Source organism: Scylla paramamosain, chromosome 40, assembly GCF_035594125.1.
Source record: "Scylla paramamosain isolate STU-SP2022 chromosome 40, ASM3559412v1, whole genome shotgun sequence".
Lineage (NCBI taxonomy): Eukaryota > Metazoa > Arthropoda > Malacostraca > Decapoda > Portunidae > Scylla > Scylla paramamosain.
Genome location: NC_087190.1, coordinates 14,366,765 through 14,394,103, shown reverse-complemented (window position 1 = coordinate 14,394,103; position 27,339 = coordinate 14,366,765). Strand labels below are relative to the sequence as shown.

General features: G+C 41.6%; 2 protein-coding genes across 26 annotated transcripts in view; one reads left to right on the top strand and one right to left on the bottom strand.

Annotated features, from left to right (window-relative positions):
- The window catches only part of LOC135092539 (histone-binding protein N1/N2-like), a 13,729-nt gene extending 1,909 nt beyond the window's left edge, over window positions 1-11,820 (top strand). The window contains exons 2-14 of one of the 25 annotated variants that reach the window (XR_010262922.1): window positions 720-1,843; window positions 2,888-2,999; window positions 4,003-4,146; window positions 5,806-5,879; window positions 6,008-6,152; window positions 6,759-6,927; window positions 7,928-8,036; window positions 9,057-9,183; window positions 9,783-9,968; window positions 10,128-10,301; window positions 10,421-10,543; window positions 11,113-11,221; window positions 11,427-11,798. Coding sequence is in view for 20 of the 25 variants with exons in the window: in XM_063991144.1 (XP_063847214.1) it covers window positions 6,874-6,927; window positions 7,928-8,036; window positions 9,783-9,968; window positions 10,128-10,162 (384 nt within the window). In the remaining 5 variants the exon portion in view is untranslated. Of the gene's footprint in view, window positions 1-719; window positions 1,844-2,887; window positions 3,000-4,002; window positions 4,147-5,779; window positions 5,902-6,007; window positions 6,153-6,758; window positions 6,928-7,927; window positions 8,037-9,056; window positions 9,184-9,782; window positions 9,969-10,127; window positions 10,302-10,420; window positions 10,544-11,112; window positions 11,222-11,426 lie in introns of those variants that run through there. The other 24 variants (XR_010262920.1, XR_010262919.1, XR_010262918.1 and 21 more) reach the window with 24 other exon arrangements.
- A 4,367-nt stretch (window positions 11,821-16,187) lies between these two features.
- On the bottom strand, window positions 16,188-25,315 carry LOC135092537 (uncharacterized). Its single transcript, XM_063991135.1, has 7 exons — window positions 24,541-25,315; window positions 24,170-24,339; window positions 23,752-24,015; window positions 22,330-22,586; window positions 18,434-18,603; window positions 17,625-17,717; window positions 16,188-16,764 (listed from the first exon to the last, which is right to left on the bottom strand). Exons 1-4 carry the CDS (start codon window positions 25,295-25,297, stop codon window positions 22,425-22,427), a joined length of 1,353 nt encoding a protein of 450 aa, XP_063847205.1. The 5' UTR covers window positions 25,298-25,315; the 3' UTR covers window positions 16,188-16,764; window positions 17,625-17,717; window positions 18,434-18,603; window positions 22,330-22,424.
- Window positions 25,316-27,339: the final 2,024 nt, after the last annotated feature.

The window sequence follows — 27,339 nt, the reverse complement described above, 5'->3', positions numbered from 1 at the left end:
CTAGCTGGCTGGTTGAATGGCTGACTGACTGACTGACTGACTGACTGACTGACTGACTGACTAGCTGAGTGACTGATTGATTGGCTGGTTGGTTCAATGGCTAGCTGGCTGGTTGAATGGCTGACTGACTGACTGACTGACTGACTGACTGACTGACTGACTGACTAGCTGAGTGACTGATTGATTGGCTAGTTGGTTCAATGGCTAGCTGGCTGGTTGAATGGCTGACTGACTAACTGACTGACTGACTGACTGACTGACTGACTGACTAACTGAGTGACTGATTGATTGGCTGGTTGGTTGAATGGCTAGCTGGCTGGCTGGAAAATAGTCATGGTGAGAGAGAGAGAGAGAGAGAGAGAGAGAGAGAGAGAGAGATATGCTATTCTTAACAATGTATTTAATTTTTATCCTATTTCATTTTATTAGATTTACTTCTTTTTCTTCTTCTGCAGCTGCTCCCATATTCATATGGGGTCACTTTTCCTTACTAGTCTTCTCCCCAAGGCTCTGTCCCCAACCTTCTCTCCACTCAATCCTCTCTCACTCATGTCCTCTCCAATGTGATCTTTCCACCTTTTCTTTGATCTGCTACGTCGTCTTCTTTTTATTTTTATTATATATTTTTTTATTATATTTTTATTATATTTACTAAGAAACTAATTAAACTATACTTTCTACAAAACAACTACAACCATAACACCAACAAATCATTCCAGACTACCCCATCCCCTGCCTCCCGCTGTGCCCCACCCAGACACCACGGCCCAGCAGTGACGCCATTCCACCTGCTACACGACGCTGGCTGACGCACTCCAGACGTGGCAGCAACAGGAGGTGGAGGGCAGGAGCAAGAGTCAGATGGATGGCGAAGGAAGGCATGATGGCGGAGCTGGTGGCTTTGGAGGGTGTTCGTGCAGGGTACCTCGGCAGGGTCTAGATTAGAGCAAATGGATGATGAGAGACTAGTAAGGTGTTTGTGTGGAATATTAGGAGTAGCAGTTGGGGGAACAAGTGTGTTAGGATGGTAATAAAGAATGGCTTGGAAACTAGTTGTTGGGCTTTTGAGGGGTTGAGTGAAGCCTTGTTGAGAGTGATGGAAGTAGGATTGTCAGAAATGGAGAGGGCTTACAATGTTATGTAACTAAGTGGACAAGTGAGATAGACAGAGTGATCAAGCACATGGGACTGAGCGAGCCAAGTGTGGAAATTCTGGGATGGAGTGAGCCAGGTGTGGAAAAGTGTGGAAATTGTGGGATTGAGTGAGCCATGTGTGGAAATTGTGTAGAAAAGTGTGGAAATAGTGTGGAGAAGGTGTGGAAAAAATGTGGAAATTGTGGGGTTGAGTGAGCCAGGTGTGGACAAGTGAGATAGACAGAGCGATGAAGCATGTGGGGTTGAGTGAGCCAGGTGTGTGCGTCACTTGGGGATGACTGTGAGCTAACCTGGGACCAATGGTTGATGACGCTCACTGATGGAATTAGAAGCTGCATGAATTGTTTATGTAGATTTTAGAAGCTGTCTCAATTGTTTGTGTAGATCTGAAGCACTTACTTTGAATTGAAGGCTTGGACCATGTAATATCTTTGTAATTCTTCTGTATCTCTGTCATAAGTTCCTTAGATAACTCACTACTGTTTTTGTCTCTATATAATAATATGTACATTTACTCAAACTGCATTTCCTTTCAGTGTGCAGGTTGGCAGTAAACCTCCCTGAAGGTTCCAGAACTGCTCACCAAGTGTCCAGCCCAGCCTGTCACAAGACTATGTGACAGTGGACCTTCCACTCATACTGAAAACAGCTGTGCACTGCCACTCACAGGAAGTGGTGACCACTCTAGGTGTGCTATCTGCTGTTTATATGTATAAGATGAGTACTGGCTAAGGGTAAGACAAATTCTTGCAGGTGTGTGTGTGTGTGTGTGTGTGTGTGTGTGTGTGTGTGTGTGTGTGTGTGTTTAGGAACCAATTAAATATTGCTTATTGTTAGAAATGGAAGAGGCTCTGAGGGACTTTGAAAAGGTTGCTTATATCAGTGAAATGAGTAGGTGTGTTCTTGGAGACAGAAGCAGCATGTGGCCTGGCCTGGAGGAGAATCTTGACTGAGGCCCTTTTTTTTGAGAGACTGCAAGCTGACAGAGGTGAGGAAGATCCTTGTGGGGCTTATTCTAAAGGATACTGTAGTGAGGAAACTCAAAGCTTGGAGGAACAGAAGAACAGTGTTGCTGTGTGTGGCATTGACTGTGTACTATATCGTAAGGAAGACAATCTTTGCTCCCACAGTGTCAAGAGTGAAAACACAGTAAAAGCTGAAATAGTGGAGCCAGTATCACGTAACAATTGATCAAAGCAAAACAATTCAAGGTGTTACTAGTATTTACAGTGTTCTATAAGTACTTCTGAGAGAGAGAGAGAGAGAGAGAGAGAGAGAGAGAGAGAGAGAGAGAGACAGAGAGAGACAGAGAGAGACAAAAAGAGAGAGAGAGAGAGAGAGAGAGAGAGAGAGAGAGAGAGAGAGAGAGAGAGAGATGATAAGTGATGTTTCTAGTTTCAGTGATTTACTTCACAGACAGTAGTTAGTGAGCAGGTGTTAAATATAATCCAGTGTTGCTGAGGGAGAATAAATTAATAGGCAGTAGTGTGCATAAATGTACTCTATGTATTTTTTATGTAGGAGGGACATTGACAACTTATTTACCTCTCCTTCCACTGAATGGCAGGCACAATGACACCAATTACCTGCTGTTTACATTTCACTGTTGACTCTTGCATTTCTCTATTAATCTGGGACTGAATTCTTCACTACTATTGGTTTGACATAGAATTTTTAATGTGTCCCTTGAAGATTAAAAGCCCAACCTATTTCCTTTATCTGTTATTTCCAGATTGAGTTGTCTTGAAGCTGAGATGAGTTGGTCGGGTAATGAGTGACTTGCATCAAGTGACCGTGAGGTGTTGGACGTGATATTGTGTTATTGCAAGTGTAACCAGTAATAAGTAAGTCCTTTCTTTAAAACTCTTCATACATGGATTTGTCATACATGGATGGATAAGGCCCTTGTACAGAGTCAGCAGCTGAGGGGGGGGTGAGAAAAACTGGCAGACATCTCAGAATACCTAACTTCATAGAAGCTGTTTTAGCTAGAGATGAGATATGAAATTTCCAGTTTCCAGACTGAGGAGGTTCAGTGTAGAAGAGGGGATACTTGTTGTCTGGAAGGTTGTGTTGAGTTGATAGATGGAGGAATTGAGTTTTTGAGGCATTGAACAATACCAGGTTTGCTCTGCCCCAGTCAGAAATTTTAGAGAGAGATTACAAGTGAGGTATTCTGTGGCTTCCCTGTGTGAACTGTTTGCCTCCCGAAAGGTTGGATGTCCATGAAAAGACCTGGAAAAATGCTGGTTAGTATAATCAGTGTAGGATTGGATAGGACAACAAGTTTGGTTTAGAAGATCATTGATGAATATAGGAAGAGAGTGAATGACGATAGAATCCTGAGGAACACCACTGTTAACAGATTTAGGAGAAGAACAGTGACCGTCTACCACAGCAGCAATAGAATGGTCAGAAAGGAAACTTGAGATGAAGTTACACAGAGAAGGAAAGAAGCTGTAGGAGGGTAGTTTGGAAATGCAAGCTTTGTGCCAGACTATCAGAAGCTTTTCATATATCCAAGGCAACAGCAAAAGTTTCACCAAAAATCTCTAAAAGAGTATGATGACCAAGATTCAGTAAGGAAAGCCAGATGACCAGTGGAGCAGCCTTGATGGACCCTAATACTGGCGATCAGATACAAGTAGGCTGTGAAGTAATAGATGTTTAAGAATATTCCTATTAAGGGTAGATTAAAAACTTTAGATAGGCAGGAAATTAAAGCAATGGGACTGTTGTTTGAGAAATTAAAACTACTACTACTGCTACTACTACTACTACTACTACTACTGCTACTACTACTGCTACTGCTACTACTACTACTGCTACTACTGGATGGTATATCAGTTCACACAGCAAGAAGCCAAGGACCCACCGAGGCTGTCACTTGGAAGAGGTCATTGTTGTTGCATCCAGCATCCCAGCCTGACTGCCTAGACAGGTCCCGCAGGTTGCTGAATGGCAGAGATGCAGGCTGCTCCACAGCAAGATGTGAGACCAGTGTGGCAGAGTATGATGTGTACACAATGAGGGACACACTGTAGCCAACCCAGTAGATTACCCGTGGATTAACAGTGTCAATGTTGTATGTGAGTGTATAGTGTAGTGTCTGGGCCACCCTGTATAGGACTGCCAGCCTGGCATATAGATAGATCAATCTAATTATTTGACATTTCATATTCTGAACATTTTGCTGATCCAATTAATCTGTTAAGGGAGCACTTTGTTCAACATCTTTAAAATATTATTTGATCATCACCTGTATCTCTCACCTGATGATATAGATAGGCTGGGTGTAGGTAACAACTTTCAACCTCTCCTCAGTGATGGACAATTCAGAGACAGTGAGGTCAGCTTCCCCTGACTGCAGAGCTCCTACCGTGCCCGTCCACTCGTTGCTTGAGTTGTCCTTCAGTTTCCCGTAGGCATAACCTTCCAGTACATTGAAACTGACTCTGTACAAGAGAGAGAGTGGGAGAAAAAATAGTGTTGTGTATTGAGGGAAAGAAAATTTCTGTCTTGTCTTCTCTATTTAGGGAAAGAAAAGGAAAAGGGCAAGTAGTGTCATATGCATGGAGGAAAAGGAAAATTATTCTCATATGCACTGAGCAAAAAGGAAAAGTACTGTGATATGTACTAAGGGAAAGGCTGGGTGTACTGAAGGGAAGGAAAAATACTGTTGTCGTATTTATTGAGGAAAAGAAAGAAATACTGTCGTATGTACATTTTTTAATTGCTAGAAAGAAAAGTGAAATATACATTTATATGTATAGTTTATTTTTCATATCAGTCACAAGTATGGATGTTTGTTTCCCTTCTTTTTTTTTCACATGTACAGCTACCTCCTCAAATAGCATGTATTTTCAAAATTTCAAGCTGCTGTGATGATGAAAAAAGCCTGAAAGAAAAATGACAAGGAACAAAAAGTAATGAGAATAAGTTTTGTGGCAACTATTCATTAGGTGTCACTTTTTCACTCCTCCACTTAGACCGGTACAGTTGAACGCAAAATGTGAAAACTTACGAGAAATTGTGTGCATCCCTTAGTGCAGTGACAATATCCCCCACAAAACCCAGTGATATTTCTTTGACTGGAGGTTAGTTCAATAATTTTGAAGGCTGGGATTAATTTTAATGAGGGATGAGAGGGTGGAAGTGACTGGAGTATAGGTTAATAATTCTACCAGCTGGAAAGGATTTTGAGGGTCAGAGGAAAGTGATTGGATATTAGCTTGATAATCGTGCTTGGTGAGATTAATTTTAGTGAGAGACTAGATGGTTGGGAGGATGATATTTAGAGGTTAGTTTGGTAATTTTGCCAGTTGGTATTAATTTTTAGTGAGGGATGAGGGTGTCAGAAGAATGTGACTGGAGGTTAGTTTAATAATTCTGAGGGTGGGAGGAAAGTAATAGGGGGTTAGTTTAATTTTGGTGATGGATGAGAGTGTGAGTGGAAAGTGTAGCTGACCACATAATTTATCAAATAGTACAAGCATGTACACATTCTTAATAATGTTCCATGTTAAGATATACTAAACATGAAGTTACTCCACAATATATGATGGTGTAAATAACGAATGGTTAAAGTCGAGACTTGTTTGATGATGGCCTGTTTGCTTGCTCCCCTTGGACGTGCGGCAAGTGCAGCAGCGTTCGACCGTTTCTCTAGGGGCAAGCGACACCTCCTGGTGGGGGACTTCAAATCTGCTGTCGCTGCCTTCGAGGTGTGTCTGTTGCTTAGGTGTGGTATGTGTTGCATGTTACCTAGTTGTGTTGTTTTCTGTGTTGTTAATTGTTTCATATCATAGTGAAAGTAAACACCAGGTTTAACTGACACTCCTTACCACTCCAGGAGGCAACAGAGTCCCTGGTGGAGCTGTGTGGGGAGCAGGCGCCCGAGTGTGGTGACGCGTACTGCCGCTGTGGCCGTGCATTGCTGGAGCTGGCACGCAAGGAGGCAGGGGTGCTGGGGCCAGATCTGGATGGTGCCAGTAGTCGTGTTGTATTGCTTGGTTATTGTGTTAACGTGCTGGAGTGTGCACAGCCGGGAGTGTTTGGGGAATGAAAATAAAAGGAGTTATGGATGTTTAAAAATGCATCTTTTGAGAGCTGAGTATACAAGAAAGTTGCTGTGTTTGCGGGGATGAGTAAACAATGAAGAAATGTTTTGAGGAACTGGGTGTGCAGAGGCACGAGTGTTTGGAGAATGAGAATTACAGGAAGACAGGAGTGATTTAGGAATAAGTGTACAAGAAAGGAGTGTTTGAGTGACAATATATAAGGAAGAGGTGTTTTGAAAATGAGAGTACAAGGAATGAGCATTTTGGGAGTTAATATACAAGGAAGCAAGTATTTAAGGGACAAGTATACAAGATTATTTTCCTGTCATATGTCATTATACAATGTTTTTCTTTGTTATATACATCATTCCCTTTCACTTTTCATATCTTGTGTTCTCGTCATTCTGATGTAATGTTACAGATAGAGAATGTTTGGTGTCAAATTTTCACTAATTTCATATGTGTATAAACTTTCATTTCATTGACTTTTTTTTACTATTACTACTATATTTGCTTGCTTTTTAAACAAGTCTTTTCTTTCAGAGGAGGGAAGCACAGGGGAAGAGGAGGACGAGGAGGAAGAGAGTTAAGAGTCACAAGAGGAGGAGGAAGGTGGAAAGAAAGAGGAAGGAGAGGAGGGAGGAGGAGGAGGAGGAAGATGGAGAAGGAAAGGAGAAAGATAAGAAGGAAGGAAATGCCGCAGAAGGAGAAGGTGAGTTGTTAATAAGGTTTTGTGTGACAAGTTTTCTGAAAAATTTTATTTGTTTACATGAAGTTTGTTTTGTATATATTACTCTTAATATACTACTTCTCCCACCACATGCAATTTGTCTGTCTGCTGTTGTGGTTCTTTCATTTCTTGTTCCCTTTCCTGAATATACCATTTCCTTAGTTTCATATCTAGTACCCTCCAATAAAATTTCTGCTTCTCGGTCTCTGTACTTCTCTCGTTTTTTTTGCTTGGCTTCATTCCTCAGATCCTTCTCTTTTTCCCTTTCTTCCAAGTTCATATCTCTTTTTTACCCAAATATTCTTGTATTTTGAATTTTCAGCCAGCTTCCCAGTTCTCACTAGGATCTCCTTTACTGTAACTTGGGATCTCATTCTCACTTTTAATGGTCTTTTACCTCCTTCACTATATTTTCCAATTCTATATGCTTCTTCCACTTCTCATTCCAGTCCCTGTTCTTCACCTTGGACCATTGTAATAATTTTCCTTACCAACTCCTCTCTCTCTCTCTCTCTCTCTCTCTCTCTCTCTCTCTCTCTCTCTCTCTCTCTCTCTCTCTCTCTCATCTCTCTCTCTCTCTCTCTCTCTCTCTCTCTCTCTCTCTCTCTCTTCTCTCTCTCTCTCTCTTCTCTCTATTCCCTTTTCTTCCTTTCTTCCTTCCCTCCTATCTTTGTTTCTCCCTCCTCCTCCTCCTCCTCCTTCCTCCTCCTCCTCCTCCTCCTCCTCCTCCTCCTCCTCCTCCTCCTCCTCCTCCTCCTCCTCCTCCTCCTCCTCCTCCTCATTCATTCTACCTAACAAGAAATAATGGATTCAAGATTATACCCAAACGTTTTAAATCCCACAAGGCCAAACATTTTTTCTTTAATCGTATAGTAAATATATGGAGTAAACTTCCTGCAGAAATTGTGAACAATATTGAAATTGTGAAAGCAATATTATTGAATCAGTTCATCCTAAACATTTGCACTTTGTTTTTCCACAGAGCAATAAGAAATTAGAATTGACAGAGAAACCAGACAAGGGACTGCATTTGAAGAAGCACAAGAACCAAGAAATTTACATAGCTTTCATTTTGGTTTACATTCTGAAAGGTAACAGTAACATGGATATGTTTTTATATTGAAATCTTTCTCTGATTGCATACAAATGGTACCAATCAACAAATAATAATGTAATACTTAGAAGCTGGGAATTCAAATCACTGGTAGATAAAATGAACCACCATTCTAGAGTGTACATAACTAAGGAATTAATATACTGGTTAACTGTCACACCAGCATGAACAGAATAACAACAATTGTTGAGTAGAGTCTGTAGGAGGTAGGGAAGGAGGCATGTAGTCAGTTTTAGAGAGCAGTTATTATGAAATCAGCTGTAGAATATTCCTAAGATGCAATACTACTGGAGTCTGTCAGCTTGAAGACAGTTTATTAAAGAAGGGAAGTTCATGAGATATAAAGCCTTTGATTATTCAGTTTCATTTCCAAAGTAACATTTATTTATTGGTGTGTTGCTTCCTGTAAATAGTAAAGCCTTGACAGCACTGCATCTCTCACACCACGCTGTAACTGTTGAGAGAACCCTAACCCTTAGAGAGAGGAGGAGGGAATCCTTGGTTTATGTTCAGTAAAGCCCGGTATTCTTGTCATGGCAATGTAGAATGGAGGCGTCATTGGTTTATGTTCAGTAAAGCCCTGTATTCTTGTCATGGCAATGTAGAATGGAGGGCGTCCTTGGTTTATGTTCAGTAAAGCCCCGGTATTCTTGTCATGGCAATGTAGAATGGAGGCGTCCTTGGTTTATGTTCAGTAAAGCCCCTGTATTCTTGTCCATGGCAATGTAGAATGGAGACGTCATTGGTCACATACTGTTCTAATGTAATCTAATGTAATCTAATGGAATCATGAAGGTGTAAAAATGCAGGATATGGATGGGGATGCTACATCAGCAGCTTTTGTCATTAAGGGTGGTAAAGTGAAAGATTTGTTAATCACTTTGGTCTTTAGTTGATGCTTCTGGTGAGGCTTTCCTGTTTAAACTTGGCATAATATATATAAAATGATGTGGCATGTTAAACAAGTTAACTTACTGCCTTCTTGTGTCTTTCACAGATAGAAATCAAAAACGTCACAAGACAGAATAGTGAGCTGCATGCACTTATCACAGAGTATAAAGTCACTCCCTCAGAGGAAAAAGACAAGGATGGCATGTCTTCATGTGAGAACTCAGAAGCTAAATGTGAGCTACCATCCACATGAATATATATTTGTATATCAAACTGACATTCTCCTTGGAGGGAGGCTTTCCAAAGTGCACACACACACACACACACACACACACACACACACACACACACACACACACACACACACACACACACACACACACACACACACACACACACACACACACACACACACACACACACATCTCTGCATCAGGACTCAACAGCCAGACTGATAAACAATTACTTCACCCAAGATGATCAGCTGATAGGATTTAGCTGTGGATGAGCCTCCTGTGGTGACTAGGAGTACAAAAGCCAGCAGCTAATTTTGGGAGCTGCCAGTCATCATGGTCCTGGTGTCTGAGGTGCTGCTTTTGCATTTTCCCAGTCATGGGATGAGGCCACATCACATTCATTCACAGTTGCTCTTAGTTATCTCTGTTACAAGTTAAAATTTTTCCTGGCTCCACAGACATTTCTGGTGCATCTAACCCTCTCTCCATTGCCCTTCTATTTCCCTTAGTCTTATACCCACTTCTTACATTACGTCTAATTACTTCCATTGGTCATTCTTGTCTGGCCCTCTGTTGCATCAATTTTTCACCTCCAGGTACAGATACCAAGGGGAAATTGCTGGGTCAAGTGGCTACACTGACATCTGAGGTTAGCAGGTTGGAGAGTGAGTGCAGCAGTCTTCAGGTTCAGCTAGACTGTGAGAGGGATAAGTATAACAAACTGCTGGGAGAATCTCTTGCTCATGAAAAGTTGTCTGAAGATGTCATAACTGAACCAAAAGGTAAGAAAGTTTATATTCTCTAATAATAAAGCAAATAATTTTTCCTCACTGTTGCTCAATTTTTTGAATTAATAACAAAATAAAAAGCATTGTTATTGGATTTGTTTATTGAGGCTGTATTAAGAAAAGTTGAGAGAAACAAACTTATTGTTTTATCAGGAGAAACAACAGGATTGGGAGGAACTGAGCTTTAACAGAAGCTGCAACAACTGCAGGAGGCTCACAGGGTCCTGGAGAGCAGGTTAACTTGCAGCATGAAGGAGGTGGCTGAGCTAAGTGACAGGAAGTAGCAGCTTGAGCATGCTGTAGTGCATGAGAAGACAGAGTCCATCGGTGTGTGCATGTTTTTTTGCTCATTTGAATCATCTGTAAAAGTGAAGTGGAGGAAGTGTTTACTGTTTACTGTATGCCATTTCCTTGGTCTTTTAATGAAGAATTTTATCCTTCTTCAGGTGACTACATCACCATCTACCAGTTGCAGTGAGGAGTGATGAAGTAACAAGCTCGAGAACGCGAGTTAGACCTTGCCAGCCTCCATCATGAATGAGAGGAAATGAAGCAAAACCACTCTGCAGGTTAGTGCTCTCTTTTGCATCTCACACACTTCTTATTCATGTCATGGCAGATTAGTGATTTCTGCTGCATCTCACACACTTCTTATTCAATTGCTGGCAGGTTAGTGATCTCTGCTGCATCTCACACACTTCTTATTCAATTGCTGGCAGGTTAGTGATCTCTGCTGCATCTCAAACGGTTCTTATTCAGGTGTTGACCAAAGTACTAAGCCTTCATATCATTACCTTGCTCTGTGATGGAGGCTACACCATCTGGCATCTAGCTGAGATTTAATGTTGCAGTAAAGCTTCCATATGAGTTCATGTAGAGCAAAATGTTTTCAAATGCCAGGGAAGTAGTGTAATGTAACCTTCCAGAGAAATCTACACCTCATTTATTAGTTAACAGGAGTGTTTAATGTACTTAATGTGATTAGCCAGGATCAAGGGTCAACTTCTTCACTGACCCATTTACTCTCAGGTGATGTATCTGTCCTCCATGAGTCACCAGAGACACATAAGGTGTTGTAAGTGAAATTTCATCTATTAGATTTATTCAAAATGTGAATTAACACAGTTGTTTCCTGCAGGATTTGATATCAAAGCTGGTGCAGGAAAAGGAAGCAGATCATGACCTTCAGCAGCTCGAGAAGATAAGCAGCGTCCTTAAGAGTCCAGTTGCTATCTTTAGCAGTGTTGGTGAGTAGTAAAAACTGAGCCATCTTATGAAGTGCAACGAAACATTATTATTATCTTCATAATTTTCTTGAAATAAACAGATTTCTGTGGCATGTTGCTCATTAGCACTTTAATATCAGATAACACCAGTTATTTATGTAATGATGTAATGTACTAAGTAGATGAAATACAAGTGGCATCTGCTAACACTCTTGATGTGGAACAGGAACCAGTGAGTCTGAGACACCCACCACCAGTGGAAAGGTGGCTGACGAGCGCCTCAAGCACTCTGAAAAGGTGGAGCAACAACAAGAAACAGAAAATTGCATCCATCATTCTTTGCCTGAGGAGGGAATTGATGCTCCGTTGACCCTTCACACTGATGTCCCTCATGAGGAGGGAGAATATGAATCCTACAGAACTTGCCCATAGGAAGACCAAAACTGTTACTGCTGCCACACTGCCACCACTTCCACTGACACCAAAAGCCCAACTGTGCAGAGAATCCTGGACCTCCGCAATGAAATGGAGTCCACCAGTCACCTGGAGCACTTTAGCCTCCAAAAGTTCCATCCGTGGTCCATTGTGTTTGGGTAAACTTATCACTGTATAAGGGGACAAGTATCAGTGTATGGTTACTATATACTCATTTGTACTTAAAGATGTCATGTCACATCATTCTCTCTCTCTCTCTTCCTCTCCTCTTCTCTCTCTCTCTCTCTCTCTCTCTCTCTCTCTCTCTCTCTCTCTCTCTCTCTCTTCTCTCTCTCTCTCTCTCTCTCTCTCTCTCTCTCTCATCTCTCTCTCTCCTCTCTCTCTCTTTCTTTCTTTCTCTTCTTTCTTTCTTTCTTTCTTTCTTTTGTTGCATATGTTACTGCTTTACATTCCTCCCCACAGTATTTTTTCATCTACTTTATGACTGCAGTAGTTTTATCATCCCAGTGTATGCTGTATCCACTCTGAAACTGTAATTCACCAATCAGCTCAAATGTGTCTCTGTTTTGATAATCATTAATTTGTTTCAGCTACACAACCCACTCTGATAAGGGACAAAATCTACTTCACCAGTCATCTATGTCATACAGTCATATATATTCATACATATGACAAAATACTCTTCCTAAGACATTTTCTTATTTTCTCTTCTCAAGTGACCTGTCCATCTATCTAAGGTACCACATAACATTTAAAACTTACAATATTGTGTTTAATTCATGAACACTTTTTTGTCTATCTATGGAGACTTGCGTATAGACTTGAAATGTATTGGGAGTTTTCTTTATCTCTCATTCTATACCTAACACCTGTTCCTAAGAATCCCCAGGTGATAGCCATGGTGACTGGCTGGTCTCCTACTGAGTGGCTGGGGTTTTCCAAAAGTGAGGGTTGGTGTTTCTATACCATACCATGTGCCCTGTTTGTATTCCTTCTTTGTCCTCTGTATTATATTCTATGTAAAGATTGGTGCTGGGGTGGGATCTACTTCTTATTCCCTAAAAGTGATGAGGAGTGACACTGGGCAGCATTGATTTGCTCCTTAGAGATGGCTGGGTTCCTGTGGATGAGTGGGCCATGCTGTGCTTTGTCAAGGATGGTGTTTGGTATTGTGATGACTCTTTGCCCACAATCAAGTGCCTCCCACAGAGTAGTTGGAGTACCTATGTATGGTGATGACCCAAGCTGTCCAGGTCTCATCCAATGCCTTAATATGATTTAGATGATCAAAATGGTTTAACTCACCATTTAATCAGCTGACTGATTTGAATGGAGAAGTATGTAATGTGTTGTAGCCTAACCATCCCTGCCAGCATGGTCAGATTCTTGGTAGTAACCTGAAATGCTCCTAGGTAGTGAGTATCATTGCACATAATGATCTTTACTTTGTCAGTAATTCAATGATACTGAATATTACTCTACTGGATTTTGCTCACCACTGCTTGGTAACTTTTGGCCATAATCCCAGGTCTGGAATGATATGAAGCCATGTTTTTACATTCCATATGAGACAGGCAAGCACTATGCTTTGCCTGACTGATACCTGTACTTTACATTTATGACCCCAGGTAGTTCATCACTCTCTCTCTCTCTCTCTCTCTCTCTCTCTCTCTCTGTTTGGAATTATACTGTATATTAGGAAATATCATTAAAGAGTGTGTGTTGTAAAAAGTGTTTGCATTATTGTGCATTTGATGTTATAGCCCCAGGTTCTTAAAGTTTTCTAGTTTCATGATTTATAAAGATTGCTATTTTTAATAAAGTTATTGAAAATTGTATATTGAGTGTTTTTTATTTGAACTCATTAGCTTTGTAATAGTGTGCGTCTCATCATGCATTCATTAATGATGTAGAGTGGAAATGTCCACTCCTATCATGCATAATATCAATGCATTATTGGTTTATGTTGTTATTTGTGTATAAATTGTAAAGTTATGCCAGTCTATTTTAGTACAAACTAAATATCAGCTGGAAGAAGAGGACAGGTAATGGCACACTAAAACACAGGAAGGGACAATGATATAACCATCCAATTTAACAATACACAGAGCAAGAAGAATGAGAAAGCAATAAAAATGGATTATTTAATGGATGATTAATAGACCCTCATTTGTAATGTTATTTCAGGCAAGAATATTAAAAGAGACAGCTGGCTTGCCCTTTGTACTTGTTCAGCTTGCCCTTAGCACTTGTTCATACATGACAGAATGAGAGATCTATGGGTGGGGGTGACACCTGGAAATGGGTATGATTCATGAAGGGGATTGATTGATTGGTTGACTGACTGATTAAGAAAAAAAAAACGTAGCAGTGGATGGGTGGGGGGGGGGGAAGGCGCCCCCAACTTTCCAGTCATATATGGCGTGGAAGGGACAATACCAGCAAAGAAAAATATGAGAAAATGCATAATTTACTACAAAACCCAAAATGCGAAATAAAACCTTGCCAAATTGAACCTTCCCACGAAGGTAATGAATGGAGTTTTGATGCAATGAGCCACAGTTACTTAAAACACTCAACAAATATAACACCTGCCAAAAAAAATAAAATAAATTAAATAAAATCAATCAATAAATAAAGATAAAAACGCGAGAAAACCTTTAAATTATCACAACGCGAAATATAACACACACGCTAAACTGGATGCGTCATTAATTAATACCCCCCCAATAGTTTATAGCCCCTCCCCTATTCATTGCTCCCCCCCCCCCCTTCCCTGCCTTGAGGAACACCTTCACTTATGGCCTGCTGTTGGGTCAGATTTGAGCCATTTTAACCTCGAATTACCATACAATACATACATACATACATATCGTCTCCTTGCAATAATTATAATAGTCTTCCTGGCTTAATTTTTGTTTATTCATTATTCCTTATGTATTTATTAATTATTTGTCATTTGTCTAATTCCTTGTTTTATTTAGCCTCGGTATTTAACTAAGCATTTTTTTTTTTTTTTCACTTTCTGACTGTGGCCCTTGCAAATGAATGGCTTAATTGTTTATTTACTGTTCCTTACGTGTTTATTGATTATATGTGAGTTATTTATTTGATATTCATGATTTTTTTTTTAACTTCGTATTTCTTTATATGATAGTTTTATCTTTTCGTGTTTTCTGGCTTAAGTTTTGTTTATTACTCCTTGTTTGTGTTATTAGGTGTGTCATTAATTATTTGTCTTATTTCTCGTAGTTTAATGGATTTTTTAGCACTTTAATTATTAGAGTTCCTCACCAGAGTCATTTTATGAGAGAGAGAGAGAGAGAGAGAGAGAGAGAGAGGAGAGAGAGGAGAGAGAGAGAGAGAGAGAGAGAGAGAGAGAGAGAGAGTCTAAATGAATGATAAAAAAAATAATAATCAGTTACAGTATTTTATTTATAAACAAGAACCAATTCATGATAATAATAATAATAATAATAATAATAATAATAATAATATTTAAATACAAGGAGGAAAATGTGTAATAATAATAATAATAATAATAATAATAATAATAATAATAATAATAATAACAATAACTGCTTTTATCTTACTCACACAGATAAATAGTTTTATAAATAGTTTATTGACCATAAACATTGTGTACATACACACAAAATTAAATAGAACAGATAAAAATTTCAAAATGTAGTCAGTGACACACAGAAGACTGGTGACAAAACCTACTAAAGCCCATTAAATGATTGGGTGTCTCAAGTTTCCACATCATCAGTGGAACACTTGCTTCTGAGCACTCAGGGATGGACAAGCTTTTCATGGCTTGTGTGAATGGAGACAAGACGTGTAGGGGATTTTATTTGTTCTGTTTTTTCTTGTCCTACTCTCTCTTCCTCCCTCTTGACTCTTCCTTTGCTTCATCCTACTCTTTCTCTTGCTCATTCTTTCTCTCTCTCTCTCTCTCTGGACTTTTCAGACATAGCTCCTTATGATTTTTTGGCAATCCCAAACCTGTTGACAGTATCCTTATCTGAGAGCCAAGGAGACCATGCAGAATGTGGCAGCATACCTATCATTGGTTGCAGAAGCGTTTGAGCAGTGGAGTGATGGATGATTGTAGGAATGTGGTGGCACTGCTATCCACCATGACATTCATCCACATAACAGAACCATCTCACATGGTGCATTCAGCCTCAGGGAGAGGAACCTCTGTAGCCTTGGGCAGTAGCCCTTGGTCAGGTTTGCTCCAGAGTCAAACCTGCTTACCATCCGAGAATACCTTGGGGAGGAATGAGGAAGCCTTTTGCTCTGAACCCATGAAAATTGTTCAACCCTATAAGGGAAAAATATGAATGTTGAACAAATTGATGAGAAATGGAAGGATTAATGGGCTAAGTGTGTTGGATTACAGAGGGCTTTCTTTGAAGGACATTTTGAATGATACCATAATTTTGGCCCTTAGCCCAAGGTTGGATACTTCTGAACCGTTCTTGCATTTTTAAGCTAAGTAATATAAAATGCTCAATTAACAAAGGAAGGATAATGAAAAGATAAAACAAATCAGGAATTATATCAATTCATAGCTTTATCATAGTTCTAAGTCATAAATACTACAAAAATTAGTCAATCTCTTCAGAAATAATTATAAGATAAGCTTTAATAATAAAAAGTATGTATAAATAGATGAAATGTTGTCACCTTCACCAATGCCGGCTTCTTGTTATTCAGCACATGCTTGTGCTTCCTGAACACCGGTCTCATACTGGATAGAGACAGTAATGTATGGAGGTTTGATGCAATACAACATTTTATATAAGGATAAAAACTTGCATAAACTTCCTGTTTGTGTTTTTCTACTAAGGTGCAATTATTAGGTGAGCATTTGCAACTTCCTACACTTAAACCATAACATCCCTACTACAGTGGCTCAGAGCCACACCATCACTTGTTGCTTGTCCACTAGTAAATAAGTTTTTTGTTTGTTCATTCTCATTCCTTCCCTATTTAAAACATCATTCCATCTTGTCATGGCCTCTTGAAGATCTTGTTGGCTTCCTGTCACGACAGCGACATCGTCTGCATAGGCCAGCATGATCTCTTTATCCTCCCTTACACACACTTCCTTCAGGCATCTGTCCATGTATATAATGAATAGCAAAGGAGAGAGCATCAATTATTCAATTATTCAATTATTCCTCACACACACACACACACACACACACACACACACACACACACACACACACACACACACACACACTATTGTAATGCACATTTTCATAATCACCACTGAATCATCATCATCATCATCATCAATATTTTTTATCAATAATATTAACAGTATTTATATATGTACATAGCATTACTATTATTACTACACACACACACACACACACACACACACACACACACGTACATACACTCACCTCTCGGCAGGGGTGGTGGGGAACAGGAGGAGGAGGAGGAGGAGGAGGAGGAGGAGGAGGAGGAGGAGGAGGAGGAGGAGGAGGAGGAGGAGGAGGAGGAGGAGGAGGAGGAGGAGGAGGAGGAGGAGGAGGAGGAGGAGGAGGAGGAGGAGGAGGAGGAGGAGGAGGAGGAGGAGGAGGAGGAGGAAGAGGAGGATTAACACTGTGTGAGTGACTGACAGACTGACTAACTGACTAACTCACTAACTGACTGAATGACTGACTAACTGACTGACTGAATGACTGACTAACTGACTAACTGAGTGACTGACTGACTGACTCACTGACTGATACATACATACATACAGACAGACACAAGTACACAAGAATAAAAAATAAAATACATAACTGAAAAATCATTGCAATACACAGACAGACAGACAGACCAATGACAGAAAGACAGACAGATGGAGACAAACTAAACAGATAGATAGATAGTGAAATGACCACACAAAACACACACACACACACACACACACACACACACACACACACACACACACACACACACACACACACGCACGCACCTGTTGAACATAGTAAGCTGTGGCACCAGGTTCAGACGGCCGCTCTACACAGCCTCGGACGCCTCCTGTGCCAACTCCTTGCATCGAACGAACCTGTGTAGACATGAAAGTAAGCAAGCAAGTGTTTATGGCTAATTATAATACTCAATATGCCAGTATCATCTCCAGCATCACCATCTGCTCACCACTGGGGCCTCTCCTGGGGAGAGTTAGGAGAGTGAGAGAGGGGAGGGAGAGAGAGGGAGAGGAGAGGAAGAGAGAAGGGGAGTCTTGGAGATGGTTTGGGGTGAGTCTGGGATGGTCTGGATACATTGGGAATGAGAGAGAGAGAGAGAGAGAGAGAGAGAGAGAGAGAGAGAGAGAGAGAGAGAGAGAGAGAGAGAGAGAGAGAGAGAGAGAGAGAGAGAGAGAGAGAGAGAGAGAGAGAGAGAGAGAGAGAGAGAGAGAGAGAGAGAGAGAGAGAGAGAGAGAGAGAGAGAGAGAGAGAGAGAGAGAGAGAGAGAGAGAGAGAGAGAGAGAGAGAGAGAGAGAGAGAGAGAGAGAGACTGTGAAAGGCTGGAAGAGGCTGTGAGAAGTTGGGATGGACTGGAAGTCTTGGGGACAGTTTGGGGTAAGTCTGGAATGGTCTGGATACACTGGGAATGAGATAGAGTGAGAGAGAGAGGCTGTGAGTGGCTGTGAATAGCTGGGAGAGGGTGTGACAGGTTGTGAGAGGCTGAGAAAAGACAGTGAGAGGGTGGAGAAAATAATGGGAAACTGGAAAAATGAAAAGGAGAGATAGAAAGAGACACACAGGTAGACAGACACACCTGTAGGAAGGGCTCCTTAATATCCCCTTATCAGCTGGAGGGAGGGCTACAGGTAATAATCTTTTCTTCTTCCTTATCCGTGCCTCCTCCTCGTCCTCCTCTTCCTTTTCCTCCTCCACCTCGTACTCCGGAACTGGCGACCCCACCACCGGCACCTCCGACATGGCCTCCTGCGGGATGGTAAGGTAGTTAGGGAACTGTCTGAGTTAGCGTGTGTGTGTATGTTGGTTAAGTTTGGTTAAGTGTTAAACAAAGAATGGTATTTTATATTAATTTCAATATTTATCTACTTATTATCTGTATTTTGAAGATACATGTAGCATTTGAACTGTAAACCTTTGTAATTGTCTGTCTCCTGCACACCCAGCTCCTCAACACCCCTGTGCCTGCAAATGGGTCACTGAACATTAAATAAACTTGTCTCAGTCCCCTACATACACACAAGTGGCTGGCCAAACACTGCATCAACACAAACAATGGATAAACAGTGGGAATCTGCTGGTCTGAGTCCCCTACATACACACAAGTGGCTGGCCAAACACTGCATCAACACAAACAGTGAATAAACAGTGAGAATCTGCTGGTCTGAGCCCCCAAAACACACTAGTGGCTGGCCAAACACTAGATCAACACAAACAGTGAATAAACAGTGGGAATCTGCTGGTCTGAGCCCCCAAAACACACAAGTGGCTGGCCAAACACTAGATCAACTCAAACAGTGGATAAACAGTGGGAATCTGCTGGTCTGAGTCCCCTACATAAACACAAGTGGCTGGCCAAACACTAGATCAACACAAACAGTGGATAAATAGTAGGAATCTGCTGGTCTGAGCCCCCAAAACACACAAGTGGTTGGCCAAACACTGCATCAACACAAACAGTGGATAAACAGTGGGAATCTGCTGGTCTGAGTCCCCTACATACACACAAGTGGCTGGCCAAACACTGCATCAACACAAACAGTGAATAAACAGTGGGAATCTGCTGGTCTGAGTCCCCTACATACACACAAGTGGCTGGCCAAACACTGCATCAACACAAACAGTGGATAAACAGTGGGAATCTGCTGGTCTGAGTCCCCTACATACACACAAGTGGCTGGCCAAACACTGCATCAACACAAACAATGGATAAACAGTGGGAATCTGCTGGTCTGAGTCCCCTACATACACACAAGTGGCTGGCCAAACACTAGATCAACACAAACAGTGAATAAACAGTGGGAATCTGCTGGTCTGAGTCCCCTACATACACACAAGTGGCTGGCCAAACACTAGATCAACACAAACAGTGGATAAACAGTGGGAATCTGCTGGTCTGAGTCCCCTACATAAACACAAGTGGCTGGCCAAACACTAGATCAACACAAACAGTGGATAAATAGTAGGAATCTGCTGGTCTGAGCCCCCAAAACACACAAGTGGCTGGCCAAACACTGCATCAACACAAACAGTGGATAAACAGTGGGAATCTGCTGGTCTGAGTCCGCTACATACACACAAGTGGCTGGCCAAATACTGCATCAACACAAACAGTGAATAAACAGTGGGAATCTGCTGGTCTGAGTCCCCTACATACACACAAGTGGCTGGCCAAACACTAGATCAACACAAACAGTGAATAAACAGTGAGAATCTGCTGGTCTGAGCCCCCAAAACACACTAGTGGCTGGCCAAACACTAGATCAACACAAACAGTGAATAAACAGTGGGAATCTGCTGGTCTGAGCCCCCAAAACACACAAATGGCTGGCCAAACACTAGATCAACACAAACAGTGGATAAACAGTGGGAATCTGCTGGTCTGAGTCCCCTACATAAACACAAGTGGCTGGCCAAACACTAGATCAACACAAACAGTGGATAAATAGTAGGAATCTGCTGGTCTGAGCCCCCAAAACACACAAGTGGCTGGCCAAACACTGCATCAACACAAACAGTGGATAAACAGTGGGAATCTGCTGGTCTGAGTCCGCTACATACACACAAGTGGCTGGCCAAATACTGCATCAACACAAACAGTGAATAAACAGTGGGAATCTGCTGGTCTGAGTCCCCTACATACACACAAGTGGCTGGCCAAACACTGCATCAACACAAACAGTGGATAAACAGTGGGAATCTGCTGGTCTGAGTCCCCTACATACACACAAGTGGCTGGCTAAACACTGCATCAACACAAACAATGGATAAACAGTGGGAATCTGCTGGTCTGAGTCCCCTACATACACACAAGTGGCTGGCCAAACACTAGATCAACACAAACAGTGAATAAACAGTGAGAATCTGCTGGTCTGAGCCCCCAAAACACACAAGTGGCTGGCCAAACACTAGATCAACACAAACAGTGAATAAACAGTGGGAATCTGCTGGTCTGAGCCCCCAAAACACACAACTGGCTGGCCAAACACTAGATCAACACAAACAGTGGATAAACAGTGGGAATCTGTTGGTCTGAATCCCCTACATAAACACAAGTGGCTGGCCAAACACTAGATCAACACAAACAGTGGATAAATAGTAGGAATCTGCTGGTCTGAGCCCCCAAAACACACAAGTGGCTGGCCAAACACTGCATCAACACAAACAGTGGATAAACAGTGGGAATCTGCTGGTCTGAGTCCGCTACATACACACAAGTGGCTGGCCAAATACTGCATCAACACGAACAGTGAATAAACAGTGGGAATCTGCTGGTCTGAGTCCCCTACATACACACAAGTGGCTGGCCAAACACTGCATCAACACAAACAGTGGATAAACAGTGGGAATCTGCTGGTCTGAGTCCCCTACATACACACAAGTGGCTGGCTAAACACTGCATCAACACAAACAATGGATAAACAGTGGGAATCTGCTGGTCTGAGTCCCCTACATACACACAAGTGGCTGGCCAAACACTAGATCAACACAAACAGTGAATAAACAGTGAGAATCTGCTGGTCTGAGCCCCCAAAACACACAAGTGGCTGGCCAAACACTAGATCAACACAAACAGTGAATAAACAGTGGGAATCTGCTGGTCTGAGCCCCCAAAACACACAACTGGCTGGCCAAACACTAGATCAACACAAACAGTGGATAAACAGTGGGAATCTGCTGGTCTGAATCCCCTACATAGACACAAGTGGCTGGCCAAACACTAGATCAACACAAACAGTGGATAAATAGTAGGAATCTGCTGGTCTGAGCCCCCAAAACACACAAGTGGCTGGCCAAACACTGCATCAACACAAACAGTGGATAAACAGTGGGAATCTGCTGGTCTGAGTCCCCTACATACACACAAGTGGCTGGCCAAACACTAGATCAACACAAACAGTGAATAAACAGTGGGAATCTGCTGGTCTGAGCCCCCAAAACACACAAGTGGCTGGCCAAACACTAAATCAACACAAACAGTGAATAAACACTGGGAATCTGCTGGTCTGAGCCCCCAAAACACACAAGTGGCTGGCCAGACACTGCATCAACACAAACAGTGAATAAACACTGGGAATCTGCTGGTCTGAGCCCCCAAAACACACAAGTGGCTGGCCAGACACTGCATCAACACAAACAGTGAATAAACAGTGGGAATCTGCTGGTCTGAGCCCCCAAAACACACTAGTGGCTGGCCAGACACTGCATAGGCACAGATGGGGAGCTGGTTTGGCCTGACAGCACCCTCCAGTATTCATGTAAATTCTGGCTACCATTTGCAATTCTATTTTGGGGAGCCACACCTCAGAGAGTCTCTTTTATTGAAGTTTTGTCCCCCCCACGGCTGGCTGGCCTACATAACAAAATAAATAGATAATGTTTTTTTTTGTCAGTTAGAGGACTTTTTCATCTCTACCTGTTGAAATAAGATTATCTCGGAAAGTTTAAAAATGATGCATTACTACTACTACTTACCCTGAACAATACCTCATCCTCAGCATCAGAGGACGGCCCCTCCCCCTCCTCACTGACTAACTGTTGTTGTTGTTGCAGTTGTTGTTGTAACAGAATCAACCTCTTCCTCTCCCTCTCTCTCTGACGTGCCTCCCTCCTGGCCTCCCTCTCTCTCCTCCTCCTCTCCTTCCTCTCCCTCCTCTCTTGCTTCTCTCTCTCTCTCTCGCTGCTGCTGCAATCTCTGGGTCCACCATGTCCTCGTTGATCCTCGGGATTTGCTGCAAAAGGAGGGAGAGAGTGAGTGAGTGGAAGTGGGAGAGAGGATGAGAGAGAAGGGTAAAACTATTATTGTAAGAGAGAGAGAGAGAGAGAGAGAGAGAGAGAGAGAGAGAGAGAGAGAGAGAGAGAGAGAGAGAGAGAGAGAGAGAGAGAGAGAGAGAGAGAGAGAAATATGTAGCAGTAATAATAATAATAATAATAATAATAATAATAATAATAATAATAATAATAATAATAATAATAATAATAATAATAATAATATCAAACATTCTCTCTCTCTCTCTCTCTCTCTCTCTCTCTCTCTCTCTCTCTCTCTCTCTCTCTCTCTCTCTCTCTCTCTCTCTCTCTCTTTCTCCTAGTGCAACCTACACTCATAAATTATTTCTTGCCCCAAAAAAGCTAATTTGGAATAAGACAAACAGTAACAAGTCCGAACATAGCAGTGGATCTTAAACTCCTAGAAACTGGAGACATTACTGTATTCCAGACCTTGGCGTTTGTATACAAAGCTCTTAATACAAACACAAGAGACACGGGCTCATGATATTCAGTTAAGACAGACAGGTAACTTGAGGACACCCTTCTGCTGAACCTCCCGTGCCCAACAGAGTGTCGTCTCACGAGGAACCAAGCACTGGACCCGGCTCTCGGACACAGTTAAAAACAAACCATTACATTCCTTTAAATTACTGATAAAACAACACTTAACAAGTAATTATTCATTGTATTTATTAGTTTTCAAATTGTAATCAGCTCTACTATTATAAACATATGTAATTGTTTGTAATTTGTAATAGTTATTATTATTATTATTATTATTATTTACTTTTGTTATTGATATAATTCTTTTTTGCATGTATCTATAATTTGATTGGGTTAAAGTTATGAATTACTTACTAAATAATTATGTACTGTCTTTTTCTTTTTTTTTCATGAGAGCTGAATAAAACACTGGTCTTAAACCTTAGTGTAAAATATTCATTAGTCCACAAAGACCTTGTGCTCCATGGACTGGCCATCACATATCAGAATGTCTATATACCAGTCTGTCTGTATATATTAACACCAATATATATCATTTAATCAATCAATCACTCTGTAAGGAAAATATAGACAAATAAATACAATAACAACAGATGTATATACACTCTCTCTCTCTCTCACCTGCTGAGGAGGGAGATAAGCCAAGCCACAGCTAACCCAGGTGTGTGTGGCCCACCTCCACCTCCCATCACCCCCGCTGGCAGCACCGCAGGGGGGCAGGAGGGGGTGAGGGATGACTGGGCAGGGGTCACAGGGAGAGGGGTGGCTGGGGCAGGGGTCTGGGGCTGGGGTCGGGGGAAAGCCTGGGACTCCGACCACTTGCATGACCCGACCAACTCCAACGACTTCTGCCCCTAATACCTGCGTGTTGTCAGCTGGAACAACCTGAGAGGAAGGAGGTGCTCAGAAGTAGTAGTAGTAGTAGTAGTAGTAGTAGTAGTAGTAGTAAGATTGATTTTCTATCTCTGTCTCTCCTTTCTGTATGTAAAAAACTTTCTCTCTCTCTCTCTCTCTCTCTCTCTCTCTCTCTCTCTCTCACCTGTATGACATTCCCTGCCTGCACTATCATGGGGAAGTGGGGCTGCGGGGCTGAGGCATCTTGGGGCAACACCTGAAGCATGTTCCCCATTTGAATAACCCTTGTTGTGGCGGTGGTGGCAGTGGTGGTGGTGGCGTCAGTCCCCTCGGCTGCATCGTAAGGTACTGGAACTGTTGGGAGGAGGGGGGTTAGTTTGGGCGGCCACGCCCCGGGGACTTAGCCTTGGGAGGAGAGCGTGCCCAAAGGGGGGCAGGGACCGGTTCTTGTAGGGGCTGCGGGCACACGCGGGAGGGCGGCCCTGGGGAGAAAGCTACTAGATTCGTTCAAAGCATATCTAAACCTAACAGAACACTATTTACAAATAAACCCACCTGTTATAATTAGCTTGTGCAACAGTTTGAGGGCGAAGGTAAGGAGTGAGGAGCCACTGCTTACAGGGATAGCCACTGTCCCCGGGAAGGTATAGCATCCTGCAGGTACATGTTGTTCCTCAAACATCAGTTTGAGTGCTGACTTATCTAGTATTCTTGCATCGTTGACTGAGCCAGGCCACCTTGCCACAATGTCAAGAATCTTATAGTGAGCATCAAATACTACTTGCACATTTATGCTGTGATAGCGTTTCCTGTTCACATATACATGTTCATCGACATGAGGAGACACAATTCTTATATGAGTACCATCAATCACTCCCACAACACCGGGAAACTGAGTTACTTGCATGAACTCTGCCTGTTTTTGCTGCACTTCACGCTGGGTGTGAGGGAAAGCCACGAACTGGCAGATTACTTCTGGGTCAGCCAGTGCATCAATTGTCTGTGATATTGCACGGCTGATAGTGGGCTGCGTTGTTCCAAAATCATCACAACTGCACTGTTGCATTTTTCCTGTGGCTAAATATCGTAATGTGATGGCCACCATCTCAGGGGTCAAGGCTCTATTTCTTTCAGTTTTACTTTGCAGCTTGTCTCTCACTATATCAGTCACTGCAACAATACCAGCACGGTCCAATCTGAATCTTTTCAGTAACTCAGCATCGTCGTACTCAGCGAAAATATCTCTTCTCACTCTGTAGGTGCGCCGCTGACGTTGTTGTGCCGCCTTCCTGCTAACGGCTGGGTTCATCATGCTCTAAATAAAATTTCCACCTACCTTTAATAATCTGTTGGAGGTAACTTGTGGAAAGAGAAAGAAAAGTGCATTATTTTTATGCAATAATATTTTTTAATTTTTGAACTTGAAAATGCAATATACTTTAATTCAGAGATTTAAAAAGTGAACATACGTTTTAACCCAGCGGGTGCTGTAAACAGTACGTTGGCGGTTCACACCAGTTCAGAAGTAAGGTATCTTAAATTGCACTCGACAATGTTGTGAATACTTTAAAATGCTTGAAGCCATACTTGATGCCTTCCATAACGTGTAAAGTAAGAAGTTAGCCTGTGTTAAAAAGTGGTGATCCCTGCAGATTACCAAGGCATCCAGTCTCCCAGCAAGTGCCAAGAGGCATTCATTCAATGCTCCGCTGACACCAATTTGCCCAAAGGTATGCATTATATGTGGAAAGTACATTACGTACGGTGTAGAGGTGGTTGTCTAGTGATATAAATGGTAAGGTGGTGGTGCTGGTGATTGTGATGGTACTACACTGTTATTACCGTATGTCAGTATATTGAGGCTTGATATCACTTTTATTAATGTGCCAGTATTTCATTACCTATCTTATGAAATAACACTAGCTCTTGATATATTCTTTTCTACAAACCTTTAACAATAATTGAAAGGTTTTTTTTAAATTGAATTCAATGCCTTTTCTTATTGATGAAAATAGGAAATAATTATGGCTACCACTGGCTAGACACGCCATACCTTGCCTTGAGTTTAGGTATGGTTAGGTTAGGTTTGATATGGTTGGGTGTAGTTAGGTTAGTTTTGGGTATGGTTAGGTTACAGCAAGTACAGTTAGGTTAGTTTGGGTGTAGTTAGGTTTGGATGTGGTTAAGTTAGTTTAGGTATGGTTAGATTACAGCAGGTATGGTTAGGTTAGTTTTGGTGTGGTCAAGTTAGTTTAGGTATGGTTAGGTTACAGCAGGTATGGTTAGGTTAGTTTTGGTGTTGTTAAGTTAGTTTAGGTATGGTTAGAACCTTGGACAAAAAATGAGGAACATCACTGAACCAAAAGATTTTTATTTATTTATTTATTTATTTATTTTATTTATTTATTTATTTATTTAATTTTCTTTTAATATTTCAATGAAAATTAGCAGTATTACTTATATCTGTCAACTTTCCAAGAGGGTTAGAGAATGCCTCAAGCCATTTGTAAGATAAGATTACACGTAAATTGCTTGGTTTAAGAGAAACTGGCATGTTAGTAAAATGAATCTTTACTGTCATGTGAATGAATATTTATAAATGCAAAAAGTTTAAATCTCCAAGAACAACCTGTGTTTTACAGTAATGTGGGTAGCCCACATGGGACCCATAAAGTAGCCCACAAAACACCCACATGCCTCCCATTATCCAATGTTGGCTGGGTATATATATATATATATATATATATATATATATATATATATATATATATATATATATATATATATATATATATATGAGGAGGCAGTAGACATCTGCCTAAATGATAATTACTACCAGTGAGGTCTAAAGCACTGTTCAGGGGGTGCTGTGAACTTATCATTAAACCCAGCTGTGACCTCGCTGAACGTTTCCCTTTGTGTCTCACAACACAAGGGGGCAGTCATAGCCTGCCCTCTAAAGACAACTCTCTTCCTCCACACAAAACTACAAGCACCTAATAACACACACACCCTTCACTCAAAAATTTTAAAATCATCGTGGCGACTCCTACACCAGCCTCGTAGTCCCCATCTGGGGAGGGGACCATAAATGTCCCCAGGTCAGACTGCCTTTCTGTCAAAGACCCTAAGTGTCTTGACACCCCCCTCAACTTTTTCTTCATTAACTTCTGCAACATTCGCAGTCAAAGATCTAATTTTCAATCTGTAGAACACCACCTCTCCTCTTCTAAACCTCATCTTCTTTTCCTCACTGAAACTCAGGTGTCTGAGGCAACTGACAGTAGCTCCTTTTCTGTTCCCTCTTACTTTCTCTATCCTCATTTTCAGTTCAAAGCTGGATGCTGCGTTTAT